The following is a 24,476-nucleotide window of genomic DNA, read 5'->3' on the forward strand; positions in this document are numbered from 1 at the left end:
TTATGCTTGTACGGCAATGAGTTGCTAATGATTGTTTTCTTGTAATCAACAGGACAGCGATATCAAAGCTATGATGCTTAAACTTGAAAGTGTGCTGGCTTCTAGCTATACAGGTAAGTTGCTCCATAAGTCGGATAAATGGAAACCTTTTTTGTCAACAAATTGAAACCCATACTGTAGCTGGCTATTTTCCTATTAAAGTGTATATGATTTTGACCAGCCTTTCCCATGATACATAGGGTGCTGGTCTGGATGATCATTTTGCTACTTTCTACTGTACCATTACTGCTTCCTGGGAAAGTTTTTCTGTTTTCTAGGTGTTAGGAGCCCCGGGTTCTTATCTTAAACTTTGATTACAAGACAGGAAGTTAGTTCCGTTTTAACACTCCCTCCACAAGCAGAATCGTTCAAAAAAAATATATTTTTTTCTATTTTTAATTATTTTATTCAATATTTGGTCCTGCCCATCACCATCATTCTGACCTAGTCTAGAATGACCTGTACGTGGTCCTGTAGCCTCCAGGGATACTTCTGTCATATCTCCAAAGGGCTGCAGGATCCGCACACAGAGCAGTCGGTGGACGAGCCGAAGGCAGACTGCGTACGATCTGGCATGTCGTCAGAGCTGACTGCCTGCACCCAGAAGAGGCAGCCAGCTGAAGAAGACCAATTTGTGGTGCAGGACACCCTCTATGGCACCCAAACAATGGATCACAGTGGAACAAGGCTGGATTTCTTTTGGGGGTGAGTATGTGTTTTGAAGAGAAGATAGTACTGCAGATAAGAGGGGGGAAAAAACATGGGTTGGGGTGTGGGGAGTTGAATTCTGCTTTAAGGGGAGCTCAAGTTACACCATATTAAGATAAGTAAATAAGGGTTTCTGGGCTTAAAAATAATTTTAATATTAGGCTATTTGGGCAGTAAATTAAAAATGTTGTTTTTTCCATACCTGAAGTTCAACTTTAAAATCATCATTCAGAAAAACAAAAGAAATTTCACAGAAACATTTATTTTAGAAGGCAGACTTTTCTTCTGCTGCACACCTAATGCTATACATAAGACATGTTAACACAATGAAATTTAAATCTAGTTAAGCAGGGAATTTACTAGGACGAGTCCAAGATAAGTGCTAAAGGCATTAAATGGAAAATGAGACAGAATCTATAATAGAAAACTCTTAATCTAATAATGGAAACTTTGAACCATACCTTTAAAAAAAGCCATTTGAAGTAATATTCTAAAGGCCTAATGCATCTGTGGTCAGAGGTGGCTATTTTAAAGTACCATCTGAAGATTTTTTTCTTATTCTTAATGCTTCATTATAAGAACCCCCTAAACCAGGGGTCTTCAAACTATGGCCCTGCAGTTGTTCAGGAACTGCAATTCTCATCATGTCTAGTCATGTCTGTGAATGTCAGAGTTTTACAATGCCTCATGGGATGCGTAGTTCCGCAACAGCTGGAAAGTCATAGTTTGAGGATCCCTGCTTTAAACAGTCATTTCACCTTTATAGTAACATTTTAAATACAGTCAAGGGGCCTCAGTCATTGTGCAGTTTAGAGAAAGGAAATACCTGTAGGCCTAATGTAGCTTCCACAAAGCCTGGCCAGAAAAAGTAGCATTCTAAGTGAACGTCACTCCATATAAGCTAGGACAGATCGAGTGCACCTCAATCCTCACAGTAACAAGCATAGTGCTGCTATGTTGCTTGTCCACAAACCTTCATATGCACAGTGCACTTTCTCTCATCCACAAATTCTCACATGCACAATGCGTCTATCCTCCCCTTGTCACAGCAGCACTGAGGGAGGAAGAGGGCATTGAAAATGTGTGAATTTGTGGATGATCAAAACAGCAGCTCTACTGCCATGTTCTCTTGCTTTCCGAACAGTCTGGTTGGCCCATCACGTTGAGCATGGGGCAAGATGGGGCGGTTGGGTTTTGACACTATCCTGAAACGTTGGAGCTTTTCAGTTCAGAATGGCCCAGGATTCACTTGTTGTGACAAAAGGATGCTGTGGGTATGTCTTAAGTGTTGTACTTTTGCTGTTCTTGTTTGGGGTAATAGATTTGTTTTAACAATTCTTTTTGAGAGAACTTGTATTATTATGTATCTGTACATTTTATATTCTATTGCCTTTCAAGTGTTTTTTCTATCGACATAAGGACAGAAGGAGGAATTTGTACATTATACCTTATCCATACTGCCTGTTTAGACTTTTTATTTTAATTTTTTTATCCCTGTTACTTCCATTGTATCCAGTAAAATAAGGTTTCTGGTGTTCTATTTTACCTTGTTTAAGCCAGTGCCATGGTGCTAATTGATCATACATTTTTTTACCAAACATGCAATTACAAATTTCTACTATCTCGTGAAAAATAACCCAAATACTGCCCAATTTATTCAGTTGCTTCTGAATATAATGCAATTCATTAAAGTATATATATATATATATATATATATATATATATATGTATGTATATTAGTTTGCATTAAGAGTTTTACTTTTTTCTAGACAATATCAATTTACTTTGCATTTGTTTAGTATGCCATACACTACATATACGGTATGTGTAATAAAACCCCTTGTCCTTAGCCTGAACATTTTTATGATGCCTACTAGTGGAGTTGTGCCCTCTAAGCTTATCACACATTGTTACCAATTTGTTTTAAATAACTGGCTTCTAACAAGGAAATTTCAGATTACACTTTCTGTTTCCAGTGTTCCATAATGCCGTTAAATTGGACAGTGAATTACATTGTCTCTCTCTGCATTGATCTGTAGATACTCAGACGGCCACCAAAATGTCTCCACCAATTCCCTTGACATCAAATGCTATCAATGACATTATGGCACAGACTAAGTTGAAGCGCATGAGAGAGTAAGTGCTCTAACCATTTTATTGTTTGAAACCCAATGCAGTGTTCTGTACTACTGAGAGTCCTAAATGTTCCAATAAGAGCAAGTCTGATATGTATGCAGACTTGTTTTAATTTATGTCTTTTTCTGCATCTTTTACTCTGTTAGAGTGTGTTCATGAGTCGAGGGGCATTTATACATTTTGTATGAATGTATGAAGACCATTCCTAAATTTTGACAAGCTAGTATGTGTTATTTTAATAGTTAAATATATACTTCTAAAATTATCCTGCTTTTGATTAGTGGATGGCTGAATCTTTGATATACAGATCAAATCCCAGTTGAACCTTCAGTTGAAATCAGCTAAACACATTCCATGTGCATCAAAACCTACACTCAATCCACAAAGCTAACACATGCGTATATGGATTCCTTTTTTTTTTGTTTCAAAAATGTTATTGATTATGAGTCTGTTATAGGTAATTGAAGAACAATAAAAGGAACACATTAAGTGCATATATTTATAATCATGTACAAAACACAGTACTGTTTAATAGAAGTGTGAAAAGTAATCTGCTGGGTATACTATAATCTATGGCCGTTAAGAGGTTATGCATAGAGGGGTGGGAGGTACATGGGGAACTGTGGCGTTTGATGAAGAATGGGCTAGGCAGGGTATGAGAGGGTGGGGAAAGGGAGCATGAAGAGGGAAATGGTGGAAAACGGAAGGGGGTAGAGATATGGAAAAATAATAATTAGTAAGTTATACTAAAGGATTAATTTTTGATTGGCAACAGTGATCAGTTAAATTTTGACGGCTATACCCAGGTCCCAAACTCTTCAAAATGTGAGTGTTTGATCCTTATTTTAAAGAAATTGACAATTATCCAATGCTGTAGAGAAGGACATTGCATTGCATTGCAGTGCTCTCTCTGCAGTGGTCTGACTTGCCCCCATGCTGAGTCTGATCTAGAGCACTCCAGTCAGCAAGCTTTGCTGATTGCAGGAATATATGTAAGAGGGAGAGCCAAACTGCAGAATTCTATTAAAAAAGATGACCTTTTAGTCCTAAGATAACTCCATAGCCCCCATAAATCACTAAAGCTCTGTGATGGTGAGCTAGGTGTGCTTTAAAACTAAACTATGGGAATTAGACAAAATCTACCCTTGCAGTAGGATAAGCTCTATTACTTACCCTGTCCCTCCATCTGGGTATGTATTACACCTTATTCCTGCACCCTAGTCGAACATTTAAAGCGGTAGTATACTGCGCTTTCTAATTTTTACCTACAGGTAAGCCTGTAATAAGGCTTACCTGTAGGTAAAAATTATATCTCCTAAACCTTCACGGCTTAGGAGATATTTACCCTGCATGCAGCCGCCGACACCAGCAGCGCATGCGCTCTGAAGGTCCGGTGTATCTTGCCAGACCTTCAGAGCTCCTTGCCGTAAAGTGACGTCATCGTGACTCCAGTCACTCACAGCATCGGAGCCGCCAAACCCGGAAGAGACGCCGAGGGAACATGTAAGCTCCCTCAACGGTGTCCGGGCGACCGTGTGGGGGCTTCGTTCTAAGGTAAGTATTTCATAATGTGCTAGTATGCAATGCATACTAGCACATTATGCCATTGTCCTGCAGGGTTTTGTTTTTTTTGTTTTTTACACAGGGGATACAACCGCTATAACCCTTGCGGTGCAGGGGGCCCCACCACAAGGGTAGAGTTTATCTAATTCCTGGAGTACAGCTTTAACATAGCAAATTATGAGTTAACCCTCTGCACACTGTTATACACCCTTTCTAGCAAACTTTGCATTAAAGCACATACATTGCAATATATGTTTTAGATGGCCAACTGACATCAAATGCTATCAATGACATTATGGCATAGACTAAGTTGAGGCGTATGACAGAGTAGGTGCTCTAACCATTTTATTGTTTGAAACACAATTCAGTGATCTGTACTACTGAGAGTCCTAAATGTTCCAATAACTGCAAGTCAAGGGGCATTTATACATTTTGTATAAATGTGTGAAGACCATTCATAGGATTTAACCAGCAAGTATGTGATATTGTAATAGGTAAATATATACTTCTTAAATTATCCTGATTTTGATGAATGGATTGCTGAATCTTAGATATATAGATCAAATCCCAACTGAACCATCAGTTGAAATCGGCTGAATACATTCCATGTGCATCAAAACCTACACTCAATCCACAAAGCTAACACATCAGTATATGATCCTTATTTTTTGTTTCAAAAATGTTCTTGATTAGAACAGAATTATATTTATTAAGGAAGTCCTGCAATTGTCTATGACGTCAGAGGGAATTGCCCGTGCCTTTGACTCAATTGATCCAATATTGCTTGACAAAAATTGCCTGTAGGGGCAATTTTTGAACATCTAGTGTCCCCATCTGTACCCCAATGTTGAAAAAATGAAGCATCTTCACCCAGAACAGACCACAAAAATCCCCCCAGGGGAGCCATAGGTGAGGTTGGGGGAGCAAGCTCCCCATTTCTATTAATTATATCCCACATTCTCAGGGTGGCCAATGTGAGAGGGGAGACCCAGGAAGACAAACCCCTAGCCGTGGCAGGAATCCAAGGCGCCCCTGCTAAATTTCGACCCGCTATGTTTTTTTTCTAAGGGTACCCATAATTTATCAGAAAAAAAAGTGTTATGCTGATTGAGGATGCGTACCCGGGGCCATTGCTTTGCAGTAAAGGTTGATGTCTGGAAGCCCCAAAGCCCCATCTTACTTGCATCTACATAAGATCGATTAGGCTAGTCTGGGGCACGTGTTTTGCCACAGGAAAGCTGTAAATGATTTGCGTAAGCGACGGAAAAACGTAGGGGCTAAAACAATAGGTACTGTGTACGGCAAATAAAGAATCCTTGGCAGAACCTTTCATTTTCAGCACATTAATTCCCCCCAGCCAGGTAAGGGCTATGGCCCGCCATTTCTGGAGGTCCCTTTCTATGGACTACAGAAGCTTGTCATATTTATCAAAGTGGAGGAGGTGGTGGTTGGAAGATATATGGGTACCTAAGTATGAAAGCGTCTGAGATCGCCATGTGAAGGAAAAACATTTTTTCAGAAGAGACATCAGGTCTGGGTGGATTGAAACCGGCAACATTTCGGATTTGCCATAATTTTCCAAAAAATTTGATAAATGGCCATACCTCTTCAATTCAGATACCAAGATTGGCAAAGTGGTATGAGGTTGGGTAACATAAAAGAGTATGTCATCAGCATACCCTGATAATTTATTTTCAACTGAGTCAACATGGACACCTCGTACATCTGCGTTACTTCTAATCTTGCGTAGAAATAATTCTAGGACTAGTGTAAATAACAAGGGTGAGATGGGGCAACCCTGCCTAGTACCATTACATATGGTGATCGGGGATGAAAATGTCCCGTTCACCTTCACCCTAGCCTCTGGGTGTAAAGTGCCAATATCCATCCCAACATTTTGTGTTTTTACTTTTTTATTGTTATTTTTTTATATTGTGTTGTTATCTATAATAGAGAATTCACACAGAGTACTGAAATTATTTACTTTTCACGGTTTATGGTTAACTAAGGGAGTGCTGTACTGTAGCTATACTTTTTATCTTTCAGTAACACTTTGGGTATTCAGCAGCAAACCCTCACACATATTATTAATTCGTCATATAATAGACATTGTTTTGTCACAGATTTTAGCACACATAGTAGCGCAGAGGATCAGGAATATTTCATATTTTTGATATGTGTTGCTGCTCCCTCATTGTCTAGTTAGGTGTCTGGTAGAAGCTAGGTGTCCAGAAGAGCTGGAATTTAGCAGCCCCTTTTCCTACAGTCACTGTCAGAAAAGGTAAGTATCATTAGGGGTTGTTCAAATGTTAACATGACAGATACATGCAGTTATAATAGTATGGTAGGGAATGTATGTAATGCCTAAAATCAAGTACCCCATGTCTACAGTTTATGCATGGAGCACCACTTTAATAATTTTAACAAATCCTTACATTTGCAACTGCCCAAAAGAATGTAGATTAACTGCTGCTTCATCCCACAGCTGGACTTTCTATTTTGTTAATTTAATATCCAGATTTATGATGAATTAAAGAATTCCTCCCTATACAGTGGATGATTAACCCCAAACAAGATCTAAAATGTCCTAATCGACCAGATACTTGACAAGTGCATGGGAAATGTCATCATGCATGCAACTGTAATTTTTACTTCTTATGATATTTCCCTTTCCTGTAGTGATCTAAGTTCAAGCTTGTTTAATCTCCACTCCACTATCTTCCGTGTTGCCTCTAGCTATAGCATTATCTGATTTGCAGCAGCTTCATCACATTGATACTAGCAGCTGCAATATGGCCATTTGTTTTCAAATTAAGTGCTGCACCGTGCCCACAAATGACCCACATTTTGTATGTATATTTCTTTTATTAAAATGATATGGACTTTTCCTTCTCGCACAATGACCCAAGGCTGCATCTTTCTTTCATGGCGAAGACAAAGTCATAATTAATTCAACAGACTTGTGACTTAAACAAGCATATTATTACATTTTCTTGTCTCAGTCTGGAGCACGACGATGTAGAACAATATCCCAGTTTACTATGATAATGTAATTATATCATAGCACATATTTCAAATTAGAATTGCTTCTTCTTTTCTCTGCCCTGGAGTATTGTTTAGGTAACTAAAAGTAACAAACAGCATACAAATTAATGGATTGTTTATGAAAAACAATAAATGTAAAGGACAATAAATGAGAGACACTTGTTAGTTACGGACTATTAGACTGCAATGACTCGTAGAAATGTAGTCGTATTTTGGCAGTTATGTTGTGTACAGGCTACAGTAAGCTGATGTATATTGTTCTTAAAGAAGATAATATCCATAGCTTATTGTTTGTTTATTATTTCTATAAACCATTGTGTGACATATAGTTCCATGAATGTATCCAGTTCTGGCTGTTGGCATAGTGGCAAAGGTAGCAATTGTCAGTGAGCTTTCTATGGAGCCATTTAGTTACATAGTTGCATAGTTAGTGAGGTTGAAAAAAGACATCAGTCCATCCAGTTCAACCCATAATGTGTGTTTGTGTTTGCTGCTAACTGTACATTGTATACCCCTGTATGTTGTGGTCGTTAAGGTGCCCATCTAATAGTTTTTTTAAACTATTGATGCTCCCTGCTGATATCACTGCTTGTGGAATAGAATTCCACATCCTTACTGCTCTGACAGTGAAGAACCCCTTACCTAGTTTAAGGTTAAACCATTTTTCTTCTAGTTTTAGTGAGTGGCCCCGTGTCTTATTTCTAATGCTAATTTAAAGAGCATTGATTATTCCTCCCAAATCTTACCTATGGAAGATCCATTATATCACTAGCTGTAAGATACTTTAAAACCATCATGTTTTTTTCTTATATATTTTATGAATGATGCTTTGGTTCCTATTCCCCATTTTTCATCATGTCCTTCTGGCTGGGGTGGAGATACCCCATATACGTAGACATATTCTACCTGTATAAAGAATAGAATTAAGCGCATCAAAGCCCCTCTGTAATATTGCAAATTACCCATCCTTAAGCCTAGTACACAGTAATAGGTTTTTTTTTTTTTCGGTCGGAGCCACTGTACTAACAGTCTGACTTTAGTACAGCAATCTCTCCCGCTGAGCTGGGGGAACGGCCCCCCCCACCAGAACACTCCCGTCAGCACTCTCAGCCACTGGCTGAGAGTGCTGATCAGGAACCGGTCGCCTGCTGGTTTTCTAGCATTCTTGTCCAACAGGGAGCCGTTCGGCTGCTGATTTTCCAGCATGCTCATATACCGGCTATCATACACACAGCCCAATGACCGCCGATTTTTATTAATCCGGCCGATGTCTCCCAACATTCAGCCCATGTGTACTAGGCATTAGATGGTCTGCCTACATTAGTTTCTTTTTTTCAGACTCTTTTTTTTCCCCTGGTGATCCTGGGAAAACAAACTTCCTGTCCTTGACTGACAATGCTCACTTACTATACTGTATCTATAAGGGAGCATCATTATCACCCTAGGCTTCTCACCTTATTTGGACTTCAAACATCTCTCTTCTCTTTATCTCCATAACATAAAGAGGGGTGGGGGGGGGGGGGAGAGGGGGTGTAGTTCACAGAAGATATCTGGCAAAGCTGGTAAAGTTTGAGATTTCAGTTCGCTGCATAGAATGTTATATGTTTCCTAGCAAGATCAGCAGGTATTTTTCTATATTTGCAGGAAGGCAGGAAGGGAAAAAAGAAAACTAAGCGAAGGGGGTGATTTTTCCTTTTGCAAACAAAGAATAATAGGGTGAGTAGGTGCTGCCACCGTCCATATGTATATTGTGGGGGGGGGGGGGGGGGTTTGGTGCCTCAGGCCAAAGAAAATGGGACTTTATGGGCAAGTGCATAGGTATAGAACAAAGTATATACATAAATGATAGAAAATTGGCAAAAATAAACAAAAATTTATTTACAACAGATATTATTCCAAGTATTGTAAAGTAACATATTGGTGAACAATTGTGCTTGGGGGTAGAGACCCCGGTGTGAAGGAAGTAATAAAGAGGTTGATTCAGCAAGGAATCAGTGACAATGGTGAAATTAGTGACATATAAATAGGATTTCCGGCAGATATTTAAAGGGACACTTGTCCCCCAGAGGGATCCTATTGGCTGACGCGTTTTGGCTCTCTCTGAGCCTTTTTCAAAGCGTTGGGTCACTCTGTACTTTAATCTATGGAGATAATATATATATATAGGTTTATGTCCTTATTGTCGTCAAGTATAATTTAAATTCGGTTTGTGAAAAGAGTTTTTACATACATGAATGTAGCTAACAGTTACTGCGCACGGCTCCCCTCATCCTGTTGCAGTCGCAGCGGGATCGTGTTATGCATATTGCCTAGGATAGTAATGGGATGGGAATTTGTTAGTGGGTTATGGGACACATTGTATCAGATGTCTCTTGAAGGTAAGACCACTTACATTTGTATGAGCTGAAGGGGTTAAATACTTCCTCCACGGGGAATGGTTTTTCCCTCTCTCTTTGTCAAGTTTCTTGGTCTATATTGAAATGCAGTAAAAGTGGTCTTTGTTACCTCAATTCACTGTGTATACATATTGGTATAGTGACTTTTGCCCCAATGTAGGTGTTAGAAACTCCATGTGTTTATACAATAAAAAGGTGACTTTCGGTGCCCAAGGTTTATTTAAAAGTAGGGAGTCCATGGGAGCTTACGTTTATGTAGAAGAAACTGGTGGAGATGATCTGTCCGGCTAACGCAGGTTTCGTCCGTCCTCTTCCCTCTGCTGGAGAGAAGTGAGGCCTGGACGTCGATCCCCGGCCTTTTAAAGCCCTCCGCGCATGCACAGTGGCTGCTGCACGTCGGAGGGCTCGTTCCGAGCGTGACGTGGCACCTGGTTGTGCGCCTGCGCCGAGTGGGTGCGCGCGCAGGCGCTGGAGTATATGGTAAGGAGACGCTCATTGGCCGCCAGCACGGGAGGAGGGGCCCTCCTTTCCCCGAGGGTGATTGGATGGGTCCCGGACAGCCCCTACGAGGATACGTAGGGGCTACCCGTGCTGGGTGTGATTGCCGGGATGAAAAGGGGCCGGTCTGCAGCACTGACAGCTACAAATCATGGAAGCAAGATATGCTTGTTACAATGATTGGATAATCGTTTATTAAACACAGAGTCGTGTGTATTCAAACTTAGTGGCGTACCAAGACACATTTATCATAGAAAATCGAAAAATATACACAAAATATAGTACAAACAAGGAGTATTTTTTGCAGCAGAAAAACATATATTAAAAACCCACTTCTCAGTGAACCTGATGGATAGGGAGAGGGAATCCCGATAGCATGATCATCCAGGGTTGTCCCGGGATCATGTTTAACAGGATTGGACATGGAAGGTCAGTGTATATAGGGTATATATACATTGAAAGGTTGAAACCTCTTGTGTAAGGGGCAGGTTTGAATGTCTCATTCCGAGTCTAATTTGTTGAAGAGCACGTAAATGAGAAAATGAAAAAGAGGGGGAATAAGGAATATGGATAGATCTTATAGATTGGGTTGCCATAGACCATACAATCTCAGTTGGTTTATTAATCTGTCTTTCCTGATGCAAACCCTTCTAGGAAGGGGCGAAAACTCGTTTTCGTTTAATCCAGGTGGTTTTGTGGCTTGGAGACGTCTTATCCATCTCATTTCCATTTGTAGCAGGCGTTTGTTCCAATCCCCCCCTCTACACGGTATGTGAATCCTTTCCAGTGCTGTAAATGTGACTTTAGGCATTTTGTTTTTGTGATGATGTGCTACGTGTCTGCCGAGGGGTACATAAAAATGACACATCTGCATGCTATTGATGTGTTGGTTTACACGTTTTCCAAATTCTTGTTTGGTTTTTCCTACATAATAGGATTCGCATTGGCACCTCATGAGGTAGACCACCCCTCTCGTTCGACAGTTTACAAAATGTCGAGGTATAAAGGGCTCTCCATTGGGAAGTGTTGTGGTTGTGCATTTTTTGATGACATTACATTGCCCGCAGTTCCCACATGGGAATGTGCCCTTCTGTTTGCAGGGATCTTTTCTTGTTTCTTTATACTCACTGTGGGTGAGTGCTTGCTTCATAGATCCCGCTTTTCTATATGTGATCTGAGGGTATTCCGGTATGAAAGGTTTTATCGCAGGGTCCTCCTGTAGGATCTGCCAGTGTTTGGCTATGATATTCTTTATTTTGGGGTGGTCATTTGTGAATCTCATGATGACCCTAGTTTGGTTTTCTTGTTTGTCTGATATCTGTTTCTTTTTGAATAGGATCTCGTGTCTTTCTTGTTGTTTTACCCTATTAAAGGCTTTTCTTAGGGTCGTCTTTGTGTAACCCCTTTTCCTTAGTCTGGCAGTCAGGGAATCGGCTTCTTTCTGGAAGTCTTGTTCAGTGGTACAATTCCGTCTTAACCTAAGAAATTGACTGTATGGGATTGCACTTTTTAGTGAGGAGGGATGGAAGCTCGATGCATGTAATATGGAATTACCTGCCGTTTCTTTTCGATATAAAGTTGTTTTAAGGAGTCCATTTTTGTCTTTCATGATCCACGTATCCAAGAAGGGAATTTTTTCCTTGTCATAATTGATTGTGAAGAACATATTATAAGTGTTCTTATTCATGGCTTGAAGACATTCATGTATCATGCTTTCTGAGCCAGTCCAGATTATAAAAATGTCATCTATAAATCTCTGCCAAACGATGATATTGTTGGCGAAGGTACTGTTTTTTCCTCGGCTAGAAATTCTTGTTCCCATGCTCCCAGATATGTGTTTGCGTAGGACGGGGCACAACTAGTGCCCATTGCGAAGCCACACGTCTGTAAGTAGTAGGTGCCGTTGAATACAAAGAAGTTGTTATTGAGGATATAATCCAACATCATGATTGTTCTGATTCGTGTTATTGAACTGTTGTATAACACTAGTCAGACAGCTTAACAATAATTCAGAAGTCAAGAAACGTGAGACATCAAATCTGTATGTATTCTTTTTTCTGAATAACTTTGTAAAACTACAACATAAGCATAAACAAAACATATGTGTCAGTACATTAAACATTATACAGCAGCCTCACTCCATCAGTGGATGTACTTACAGACAATTCTCTCATTAGTCCTGGAATAGATAAGAGCTCTTCTGAATGCTGTCAGGAATAGTTATGAAATGGAGGAAATACAGTTCCAGGTTAAAGGTTACTGCCCTTCCCTCTGAGGGGAATACCTTTTCCTGTCAAGCTCTAACAAATACACTTCCAGGTTAAAGGTTACAACCTCTTCCTATGATGGAAAACATTACTTCCTATAAGCTCTGGCGAATAATAACTCTGACCACTAGATGGCAGCAAAATCAACAACATTGCAGTATAATCTGTAACAGCACTGACCAATATGGGCAGAACACTCCCTGTCTGGCATAATTTATTATGTCACTACCCAAACAATTACTGCTATGCAGAAAAAACATAAACAGGTAAATGGAATCCTACTTAGTCTGAGATCAAAACTATGATGTCAGTTATAGGTCTGAGATAAATTCTGGCAGTCTAATTTTTTACAATCTTGACCTCAACCTTTCTAACCTTGCCATCCCTGCTAGGTAGAACATTGACAATAAGTCCTACGGGCCACTCGTTTCTGCTCTCTTGGCTGTCCTTCAACAGAACAACATCACCCACTTTTACATTTGGGCGATCCTCAGTCCATTTCCTGCGGCGTTGCAGGTTCGACAGATACTCTCTCTTCCATCTTTTCCAAAAGTTGTCTGCCAAGCATTGTACTTGCTTCCATTGTTTCGCATGGACTTGGGTTGTACTTATGGTTCCAGATGGAGCCGACAAAGAGTTCACCTTTTGAGTCAACAACATTGCTGGGGTAAGGACCATAGGTGTATCTGGGTCCGAGGACACAGGAACTATAGGCCTGGCGTTCATAATAGCTGTCACTTCTGCCATAAAGGTGCTTAAAGTCTCATGGGTCAAGTTAGCAGGTTTGGTTTGTAGCAACATAGCGTCCAAGATTCGCCTGGCAATACCTATAAGTCTCTCCCAGACACCACCCATGTGTGAGGAGTGTGGAGGATTAAAGACCCATGTACATCCTCTGTCTTGGAGAAAGTCTTGCAATTGTGATTCATTGTCACAAATGTTAAGTTCTTTGCAGGCTCCCACAAAGTTTGTTCCTCTGTCAGAACGGAGCAGTTTAGCTGGGCCACGAATTGAGAAGAATCTCCTCAAGGCATTAATAAAGCTTGATGTTGACATGGCTTCAAGTAGCTCTATGTGTACAGCTCGGGTAGACAAACAAGTGAAAAGGACTGCCCATCGTTTACTGTCCGCGCTGCCTCCTCTAGTGCGACGGGTTAAAACAGACCACGGACCAAATACATCTAAGCCCACACTGGTGAATGGTGGTTGAGCAATTACTCTGTCTTCTGGCAGCTCTGCCATCTTTTGACTTTGTAATCTTCCTCGCAGCTTGCGACAGATGACACATTTGTGTATAACAGCTGATACCAAGCGTTTGCCACCAAGAATCCAGAAACCTGCGGATCTAATTGCACCTTCTGTGATGTGTCGCCCTTGGTGAACTACTTGTTCATGATAGTACCTAACAAGCAGTGTTGCAATGTGGTGATCATAAGGTATAATGACAGGCTGTTTCTCTTCCTCTGAAAGTTCAGCAAGAGACAAACGTCCACCTACTCTCAACAACCCATTCTTGTCTAAAAAGGGGCTAAGCCTCCCAAGACGGCTTTGTTTTGGGAATGTCTTTTGTTTTTTGATGCAGTCAATTTCCTTCTGGAAATGCTTGTATTGAACAGAAGAAATTATAACAGACTTTGCCTGAGCAAGTTCTACTAGATTGACCTGTTCATGGAAACCTTCCCACCTTCTGACCTGATCGCTATTGGTTTCTCTCCGGAAGGATTTAGCGACATGGATGAGTCTGGCTAGGGTCTTAACTAATATCTTCCAGCAAGAAAATCTCTCAAAACAATGTGAGTGAAGTGTGGTTTCAGAAGCTTTGGTGCTGAAACTCGTAATTTCCGATCTGATTTCAGGGTCAGCTTCGGGCTCTATTAGTGGATAAACATTAGCAGTGTCTATCTGCTCACAGTGTGGTTGGTACAGAAAGGATGGACCTGAGAACCATATAGAGTTCTGAAGGCATGCTGCTTGAGTAGGTCTAGTGGCATAATCTGCAGGGTTTTGCTCTGTAGATACAAAGAACCACTGATCTGGGTGTGTAGATTGCCTGATTCTATTCACTCTGTTGGAGACATACAGATAGAACCTCCTAGTGGTGTTGCAAATGTACCCTAGGACAGTCTTGCTATCAGTGAAGAATTTCACAGCATCAAAGTCAGTGTCTAGTTCATCTGTGATTAGCTCAGACATTTCGACTGCAAGTACAGCAGCACACAACTCTAAACGAGGAATAGTGTGGGCTGGTTTAGGGCTTAATTTGGACTTTCCCATGACAAATCCAACATGACACACATTTTCTGCATCAATTACCTTCAAGTAAGCTACTGCACCTATAGCTGTGGTGGATGCGTCTGAAAAGATACACAGTTCCTTCCTGCAAGCTGATGATAGAGATACAGGCACATAGCATCTGGCTATCTTTAGGTGCTCTAACGTTTGCAAGGATTCTGTCCATTGAACCCACTCACTTAGTCTCTCCTGTGGAAGCAATGCATCCCATTCACTTTTCCCAGATGACAGTTCCCGAACTAGGACCTTACCTCTTATTGTCACAGGCGATACAAACCCTAGGGGATCATAGAGGCTATTTACAGTAGATAGAATGCCTCTACGTGTAAAAGGCTTTTCCTCTGAGGAAACTCTGAAAACAAAACTATCTGATTCTAGATCCCAACTTAGGCCTAGGCTTTTCTGCAGGGGAAGAGTGTCTGTACCCAGGCAAAGATCTTTTAGGTCCTTAGCTCTGTCTGCTACAGGGAAGGCTTCCATTACTTCTTGGCTGTTGGAAGCAATTTTATAAAGACACAGGTTGGATTCTGCCAGCATTTGCTTTGCTTTACTGAGGATGCAAATTGCATCTTCAGGTGTGCTAGCAGAAGCGAGTCCATCATCTACATAGAAATGTCTCAATACAAAGTGTTTGGCTTCTTGTCCATAGCGCTCTGCATCTTTCTGGGCAGCTTTTTGCATGCAGTATATAGCGACAGGAGATGGGCTATTGCCAAATACGTGCACTTTCATTCTGTACTCGACAATTTCTTTGTCTATATCATTGTCTTTGTACCAGAGAAAACGTAGAAAGTCTCTGTGGTCTTCTCTGACAAGAAAACAATAAAACATTTGTTGCACATCTGCTGTGAAAGCAACAGGCTCTTTTCTGAAGCGCATGAGGACACCTAGCAAAGTATTGTTTAGGTCAGGGCCACTCAAAAGTACGTCATTTAAAGAGACTGCTTTATACTCTGCACTGGAATCAAAAACTATTCTGATTTGGTTAGGTTTGTGCGGATGGTAGACACCAAACATTGGTAGATACCAGTGTTCCCTGTCTGTCTCAAGTGGTTCTGCAACTTCAGCGTGATCGTTGTCTAGCATCCCTTTAATGAATTCAATGAAATCTCTTTTCACCTCTGGCTTTCTCTGCAGTGTTTTGCTGAGTGAATGCAAACGCTTCATGGCTTGTTCCCTGTTACTAGGCAAAACACGTCTGGGTGTGCGAAAGGGGAGAGGGGCCACCCAACTGTGATTGTCATCTTGGTAAGCCTCTCTATCCATAATCTGCAGGAAGGTCTGATCCTCTATAGAGAGGGCCTGTTTGTCATCATCTTTAGTTTTCTGGAACACTGTAATCCCTAGATTGTCTGTTTCAATGTTGGAATTGACTTCTTCTTTGCCATATAGTGTAAAAGAGTCACAGTGTTGTGTTGACCTGCCAAAGCTTTCCTTGACAACGAAGCTGTTGTGACAGGGACTGAGAAGGGATGTGCGTCCATTTGTTAACACAGACGTCTTCAGAGTGCTAATGTTGTCAGGCTGGTGCACTGTCCCCAGGCACACTTCTCCTACAATGACCCACCCCAGGTCCAGTCTCTGTGCATAGGGGGCATTATAAGGTCCATTTATTTGCTGGCGCACCTTGTGTACCTGAAGGATGTCTCTCCCAAGAAGTAGAAGGATAGAAACATCTGGCTCAACCGCTGGGATAAGGTGAGCAATTGAGCGGAGGTGAGGGTGGTGATGGGCTACTTCTGGAGAGGGAATCTCAGTTTTGTCGTCAGGTATCATGCCACACTCTATTAGGGTAGGAAGCGGGAACTGCACTTTCCTATTGAAGGATTCAATGGTAAAGTCAGTAGCTCTTCTCCCTGTGGTTTCAATTGTCCCCGCACATGTCCTCAGAGTGTATGGAACTGCACTTGCCTTAAGGTTAAAGATATCAAAGAAATCTGACTTTGCAAGGGATCTGTTGCTCTGTTCATCTAGCACTGCATACATTTTCACTGCTCTTTCTCTCTTGCCAGTGGGATACACGGTCACTAAACAGATTTTTGAGCATGATCGTGCACTCTTGCCTTGTCCACATACTTCAGTGCAATTAGACATTACTGAGGAGAGTGGGGTCTCTTGTTGCTCCCTGCCCTGATCTTTCCTGGGTTCTACAGTCTCTAGTGGAGCAGGAGCAGGGCTAGGGTGTAAAGCTGCAATATGTCTCTCACTGCCACATTCTGTACATTCTACTGGTATTTTGCAGTCTTTGGCAATGTGATAAGTAGACCCGCAGCACTTGAAGCAGATGCCGTTTTGTTTAAGGAAGGACATCCGCTCTGCAATGGGTTTGCTTCTAAAGCCTTTGCATTTCTTTAGTGGATGTGGTTTTTTGTGTATTGGGCAATGTCTATCAGGGTTTTCTATGGTGTGTACCTTGTGGGTGCTTTGGTAGTCTGTGACTTCTGAAGGTACAGCTGTTTTGTGTGTGGATACAGAGGTCCTACCGTGAGGTCTGTGAGGTCTCTCAGGTCTGTGCGATTGATTGCCGCTGGTGGTGAAGGCGAAACTGGGATCACTTCGGATTTTCGCTTGCTGTCGGACAAACCTAGAAAACACAGAGAAAGGGGGAAAAGCGACTCCATAATCTTCTTTGAATTTACCTCCCACAGACATCCACTTGTCTTGCAGATTTGAGGGCAGTTTCTCTACTATGGGATTAGTGCCTCTAGCTGTATCTAGATATGAAAGTCCTGGTAAGTAGCCATCCTCTTTGGCATACTCTATCTCTAGTAGAAGATCACTTAGTTCTTGTAGCCGCACGTTGTCTCTGTAGCCCACCTTGGGAAAGACTTCAAGTTTTCTCAACAGTGCTCCTTCTATTACCTCTGGGGATCCATACGTTTCTTCTAGTCTTTTCCAGGTCATGTTGAGTCCTGCTTTAGGATTGAACAGGTTTGCTCTTCTCATCCTCTTCGCATGCTCTACTGACTCGGTACCAAGCCATTTTATCATTAAATTAAGCATTTCTGCTGGTGATAAGTTCAGGCCTTCAGTGGCATTCAGAAAGGAAGATTTCCATGCCCAATAGTTTTCAGGACAGTCATCGAATTGGAGAAAGCCTGAGCTAACCATTTCTTTGCGGATGAGATATTTGGTGACGTCCACTGCACATTGCTGTTCGCGCATGTAATCTATAGGTTGAGGCGATGGGAACACTTGTTTTTTGTTCTTAGGGGTTTCTGGTGCTTCATTCTTGATTTGCTGGCAGCCGCTGACCTCATGTGGTTGATTGGGCCTGCTCAGGGGGTCTGATGATCTCGGCCTGACTTCCTTTGCTTCAGGTTTAAGAGACTGTTCCTTTGTATGCGCATCAGTAAGGTTCTGGATGTACTCACTTGTACGATCTGCAGAGAATAGAGGTTTTTCTGGAACCTCTGTGCCTTTATATGATTTTTCACTTCCTGATCGACTTGTTCCATTGTAGGCATCGGCCTCTGCTTGAGCAACTGCAACTGCAGCTTGGCGCTGCAGGATGAGCAATTTTGATTCTAATTCCGCATCTTCTTGTGCCATGACAGCTTTCTTTGCTGCTAACTCCTGCATCATCTTGGCTTCTTCTTGTGCTGTGACAGCTTTCTTTGCTGCTAACTCCTGCATCATCTTGGCTTCTTCTTGTGCTGTGACAGCTTTCTTTGCTGCTAACTCCTGCATCATCTTTGCTTCTTTTTCTGCGTACTGTAGCTGGACACGGGCAGCTTCTGCCTTGGCACGAGCTCTAGCCGCTGAGGAACTTGCTGAGGACATCTCGCTAGCCCGTGAAGATCTGGATGCATGCGATTGTGCATCGTCTTGCTGGGCGCCGGGAATGTTCTCCCTTCCTTGCTGTGTCGGCGGTGTCGTGACATCAGCCTTGTACTTTGTTCCTGATCTTAGACTCATGCTGCAGTAATGGCGTCTCAGTTTATTCCAGACCGGACGTGGTTGTCTTTTTACTGTTCTGATTCGTGTTATTGAACTGTTGTATAACACTAGTCAGACAGCTTAACAATAATTCAGAAGTCAAGAAACATGAGACATCAAATCTGTATGTATTCTTTTTTCTGAATAACTTTGTAAAACTACAACATAAGCATAAACAAAACATATGTGTCAGTACATTAAACATTATACAGCAGCCTCACTCCATCAGTGGATGTACTTACAGACAATTCTCTCATTAGTCCTGGAATAGATAAGAGCTCTTCTGAATGCTGTCAGGAATAGTTATGAAATGGAGGAAATACAGTTCCAGGTTAAAGGTTACTGCCCTTCCCTCTGAGGGGAATACCTTTTCCTGTCAAGCTCTAACAAATACACTTCCAGGTTAAAGGTTACAACCTCTTCCTATGATGGAAAACATTACTTCCTATAAGCTCTGGCGAATAATAACTCTGACCACTAGATGGCAGCAAAATCAACAACATTGCAGTATAATCTGTAACAGCACTGACCAATATGGGCAGAACAATGATTATAAAGGCATTAAATTTTGTGTCCTGTCCACTTTGTTCTTCTAATGTTCGTTTGATGACTTCCATTCCTTTTTTATGTGGAATATTATTGTAAAGAGCCTCAACGTCGATGGTGATGAGGAATGCATCATCTGGTATGATGATACCCTCAATGATCTGCAGGAGGTGTCCTGTGTCTCTGGTGTATGAGGGGAGTTTAGTTACATGAGGCCTTAGGTAAGCATCTATGACTTTGCTTGTGTTTTCCGTCAAATTGTCATTCCCTGATATGATAGGTCTACCTGGGGGGTTATTTTTATCCTTATGGATTTTAGGTAAAGCGTAGAAGGTCGGGGTTCTAGGATGTTTTGTCCTCATGAACTGCCAAAGTGTTTCTGAGATCATTCCTTGCTTCCGAGCTCCATCGATTTTTTTGTAGAAGTCCTCTTTGTATGTCTCAACCATGATGGGCATAATCTTTTTGTAGCATCGTGTATTGTCAAGGATCCTCTGGCACATTGCTTTATAGATGTCGTTATCCATTAACACAATGTTCCCCCCTTTGTCAGAAGGTTTTGATTGTGATGGATTCGTTGTTTTTGAGTCCTTGTAGGGCAGTTTTTTGTTCCTTGGTAAGGGTCATGAACAACAGGAATCGGATGTTTTAGCACTATTCAGCACCCTAAAAAGACAACTTGAACGCAAGTCAGCCCTCTTCTGGCATATTAAAAGCTTTGAAAGATATGTGACGGAAAACATAAACCCAGTCGGTCTCAGAATTCAGATATTCCCGACAATGGACAATATCACGACATTGATGAAGAAAGAATGGGAGGAGATCCTGAACGAGTGTTCAAAAAAACTATATACGAGAAACTAAACCCCTTGAGAAATGCATCACTATACAGTGAACAAGAAAAGAAACTCAAAGAACACATTGAAGAATTTAGTAAAGAACTACTGAAGAAAAAAGAACGAAAATATTGGAGAGATAAAAACGCTTTCTCACAAAACCGTGCCTATAAATGGACGAACAATAGGCAGACCAGGAGAACTACGTATAGAACATCCAGGAACACTGGCCCACAATACTCCTCAGACTCTTCGGCCTACACATCCGGACCCGAACAACAACATTTCAAATGGAGGGGCCAAAATAAACCCCCAGAAAACACACAACCAATAGAAGATAATGACGATCAATCATCACAAGATGCAGAAGAACCAAATACCTTAGACATCAATCCATTCCCAGATGAAGGTACGACGGCCCCGAAAAAATACCCCAAAATGTTCACCAGGTCCCAACTACCAAGAGATGAGAACCCAAAATCACAGAGGCCTTTTTTAGGAACGAAGCAGAAGACAAAACAACCGAACAAATAACACAAAACGAAGATATGGACTATGAAGGACTGACAATTATAAACCTATCCACACATATCTTAACCAAAGCTGAAAGGGAAGTACTATCCCTGGGACTCTCCTTTTGCCCAAATAGAGGGACAGATACATTTGAAACAATCAAGGATGTCAACCTTTTCGGGCGAAATTTATTCCTTAAAGTCAAATACAATAAAAAAACACCTGTTGAAACACCACCAACGAGTCTAACCGCAGCCGAATTCAGGGCTATCAGAGACCTCAATATTCTATTGGAGGAAGGAGCAATTGATGATTGGACAGATGAAAACAAATCGACTGAAAGTGAAGATGATGAAGTAGAAGAACCACAAGGAGCCAAATGTCCTACGTTCAAGAAAAAATCTCATATTTTTCCCTCACTAAATGAGAACCCCTCAATAGCCCTCTTCGTTAGGGAAACGACCAAAGAACTTGAAAAACTAAAAAGCAACAAGATATAAACAAAACCTTACCAAGGAACAAAAAACTGCCCTACAAGGACTCAAAAACAACGAATCCATCACAATCAAACCTTCTGACAAAGGGGGGAACATTGTGTTAATGGATAACGACGACTATAAAGCAATGTGCCAGAGGATCCTTGACAATACACGATGCTACAAAAAGATTATGCCCATCATGGTTGAGACATACAAAGAGGACTTCTACAAAAAAATCGATGGAGCTCGGAAGCAAGGAATGATCTCAGAAACACTGTGGCAGTTCATGAGGACAAAACATCCTAGAACCCCGACCTTCTACGCTTTACCTAAAATCCATAAGGATAAAAATAACCCCCCAGGTAGACCTATCATATCAGGGAATGGCAATTTGACGGAAAACACAAGCAAAGTCATAGATGCTTACCTAAGGCCTCATGTAACTAAACTCCCCTCATACACCAGAGACACAGGACACCTCCTGCAGATCATTGAGGGTATCACCATACCAGATGATGCATTCCTCATCACCATCGACGTTGAGGCTCTTTACAATAATATTCCACATAAAAAAGGAATGGAAGTCATCAAACGAACATTAGAAGAACAAAGTGGACAGGACACAAAATTTAATGCCTTTATAATCATGATGTTGGATTATATCCTCAATAACAACTTCTTTGTATTCAACGGCACCTACTACTTACAGACGTGTGGCGTCACAATGGGCACTAGTTGTGCCCCGTCCTACGCGAACACATATCTTGGAGCATGGGAACAAGAATTTCTAGCCGAGGAAAAAAAACAGTACCTTCGCCAACAATATCATCGTTTGGCAGAGATTTATAGATGACATTTTTATAATCTGGACTGGCTCAGAAAGCATGATACATGAATGTCTTCAAGCCATGAATAAGAACACTTATAATATGTTCTTCACAATCAATTATGACAAGGAAAAAATTCCCTTCTTGGATACGTGGATCATGAAAGACAAAAATGGACTCCTTAAAACAACTTTATATCGAAAAGAAACGGCAGGTAATTCCATATTACATGCATCGAGCTTCCATCCCTCCTCACTAAAAAGTGCAATCCCATACAGTCAATTTCTTAGGTTAAGACGGAATTTTACCACTGAACAAGACTTCCAGAAAGAAGCTGATTCCCTGACTGCCAGACTAAGGAAAAGGGGTTACACAAAGACGACCCTAAGAAAAGCCTTTAATAGGTTAAAACAACAAGAAAGACACGAGATCCTATTCAAAAAGAAACAGATATCAGACAAACAAGAAAACCAAACTAGGGTCATCATGAGATTCACAAATGACCACCCCAAAATAAAGAATATCATAGCCAAACACTGGCAGATCCTACAGGAGGACCCTGCGATAAAACCTTTCATACCGGAATACCCTCAGATCACATATAGAAAAGCGGGATCTATGAAGCAATCACTCACCCACAGTGAGTATAAAGAAACAAGAAAAGATCCCTGCAAACAGAAGGGCACATTCCCATGTGGGAACTGCGGGCAATGTAATGTCATCAAAAAATGCACAACCACAACACTTCCCAATGGAGAGCCCTTTATACCTCGACATTTTGTAAACTGTCGAACGAGAAGGGTGGTCTACCTCATGAGGTGCCAATGTGAATCCTATTATGTATGAAAAACTAAACAAGAATTTGGAAAACGTGTAAACCAACACATCAATAGCATGCAGATGTGTCATTTTTATGTACCCCTCGGCAGACACGTAGCACATCATCACAAAAACAAAATGCCTAAAGTCACATTTACAGCACTGGAAAGGATTCACATACCGTGTAGAGGGGGGGATTGGAACAAACGCCTGCTACAAATGGAAATGAGATGGATAAGACGTCTCCAAGCCACAAAACCACCTGGATTAAACGAAAACGAGAGTTTTCGCCCCTTCCTAGAAGGGTTTGCATCAGGAAAGACAGATTAATAAACCAAAAACCTCTCCTAGGTAAATATAACAGATGGCAAACATTGGTATAATTGATCGACCAACACACCCTTCTGTCTTGAGTTATCACCTTCCCTCCTCCAACTGAGATTGTATGGTCTATGGCAACCCAATCTATAAGATCTATCCATATTCCTTATTCCCCCTCTTTTTCATTTTCTCATTTACGTGCTCTTCAACAAATTAGACTCGGAATGAGACATTCAAACCTGCCCCTTACACAAGAGGTTTCAACCTTTCAATGTATATATACCCTATATACACTGACCTTCCATGTCCAATCCTGTTAAACATGATCCCGGGACAACCCTGGATGATCATGCTATCGGGATTCCCTCTCCCTATCCATCAGGTTCACTGAGAAGTGGGTTTTTAATAAATGTTTTTCTGCTGCAAAAAATACTCCTTGTTTGTACTAATTTTGTGTATATTTTTCGATTTTCTATGATAAATGTGTCTTGGTACACCACTAAGTTTGAATACACACGACTCTGTGTTTAATAAACGATTATCCAATCATTGTAACAAGCATATCTTGCTTGCATGATTTGTAGCTGTCAGTGCTGCAGACCGGCCCCTTTTCATCCCGGCAATCACACCCAGCACGGGTAGCCCCTACGTATCCTCGTAGGGGCTGTCCGGGACCCATCCAATCACCCTCGGGGAAAGGAGGGCCCCTCCTCCCGTGCTGGCGGCCAATGAGCGTCTCCTTACCATATACTCCAGCGCCTGCGCGCGCACCCACTCGGCGCAGGCGCACAACCAGGTGCCACGTCATGCTCGGAACGAGCCCTCCGACTTGCAGCAGCCACTGCGCATGCGCGGAGGGCTTTAAAAGGCCGGGGATCGACGACCAGTCCTCACTTCTCTCCAGCAGAGGGAAGAGGACGGACGAAACCTGCGTTAGCCGGACGGATCATCTCCACCAGTTTCTTCTACATAAACGTAAGCTCCCATGGACTCCCTACTTTTAAATAAACCTTGGGCACCGAAAGTCACCTTTTTATTGTATAAACACAAGGAGTTTCTAACACCTACATTGGGGCAAAAGTCACTATACCAATATGTATACACAGTGAATTGAGGTAACAAAGACCACTTTTACTGCATTTCAATATAGACCAAGAAACTTCACAAAGAGAGAGGGAAAAACCATTCCCCGTGGAGGAAGTATTTAACCCCTTCAGCTCATACAAATGTAAGTGGTCTTACCTTCAAGAGA

The 24,476-nt window shown here is 41.5% G+C and overlaps 1 protein-coding gene across 1 annotated transcript in view; it reads left to right on the forward strand.

Annotated features, from left to right (window-relative positions):
• The window catches only part of NEK11 (NIMA related kinase 11), a 385,800-nt gene that overhangs the window by 313,041 nt on the left and 48,283 nt on the right, over positions 1-24,476 (forward strand). Inside the window, exons 13-14 of the mRNA XM_082258375.1 lie at positions 53-113; positions 2,787-2,883. Coding sequence (XP_082114501.1) covers positions 53-113; positions 2,787-2,883 — 158 coding nt within the window. The remainder of the gene's footprint in view (positions 1-52; positions 114-2,786; positions 2,884-24,476) is intronic.

This window comes from Pelophylax lessonae (assembly GCF_965119305.1).
Source record: "Pelophylax lessonae genome assembly, chromosome: 5".
NCBI lineage: Eukaryota > Metazoa > Chordata > Amphibia > Anura > Ranidae > Pelophylax > Pelophylax lessonae.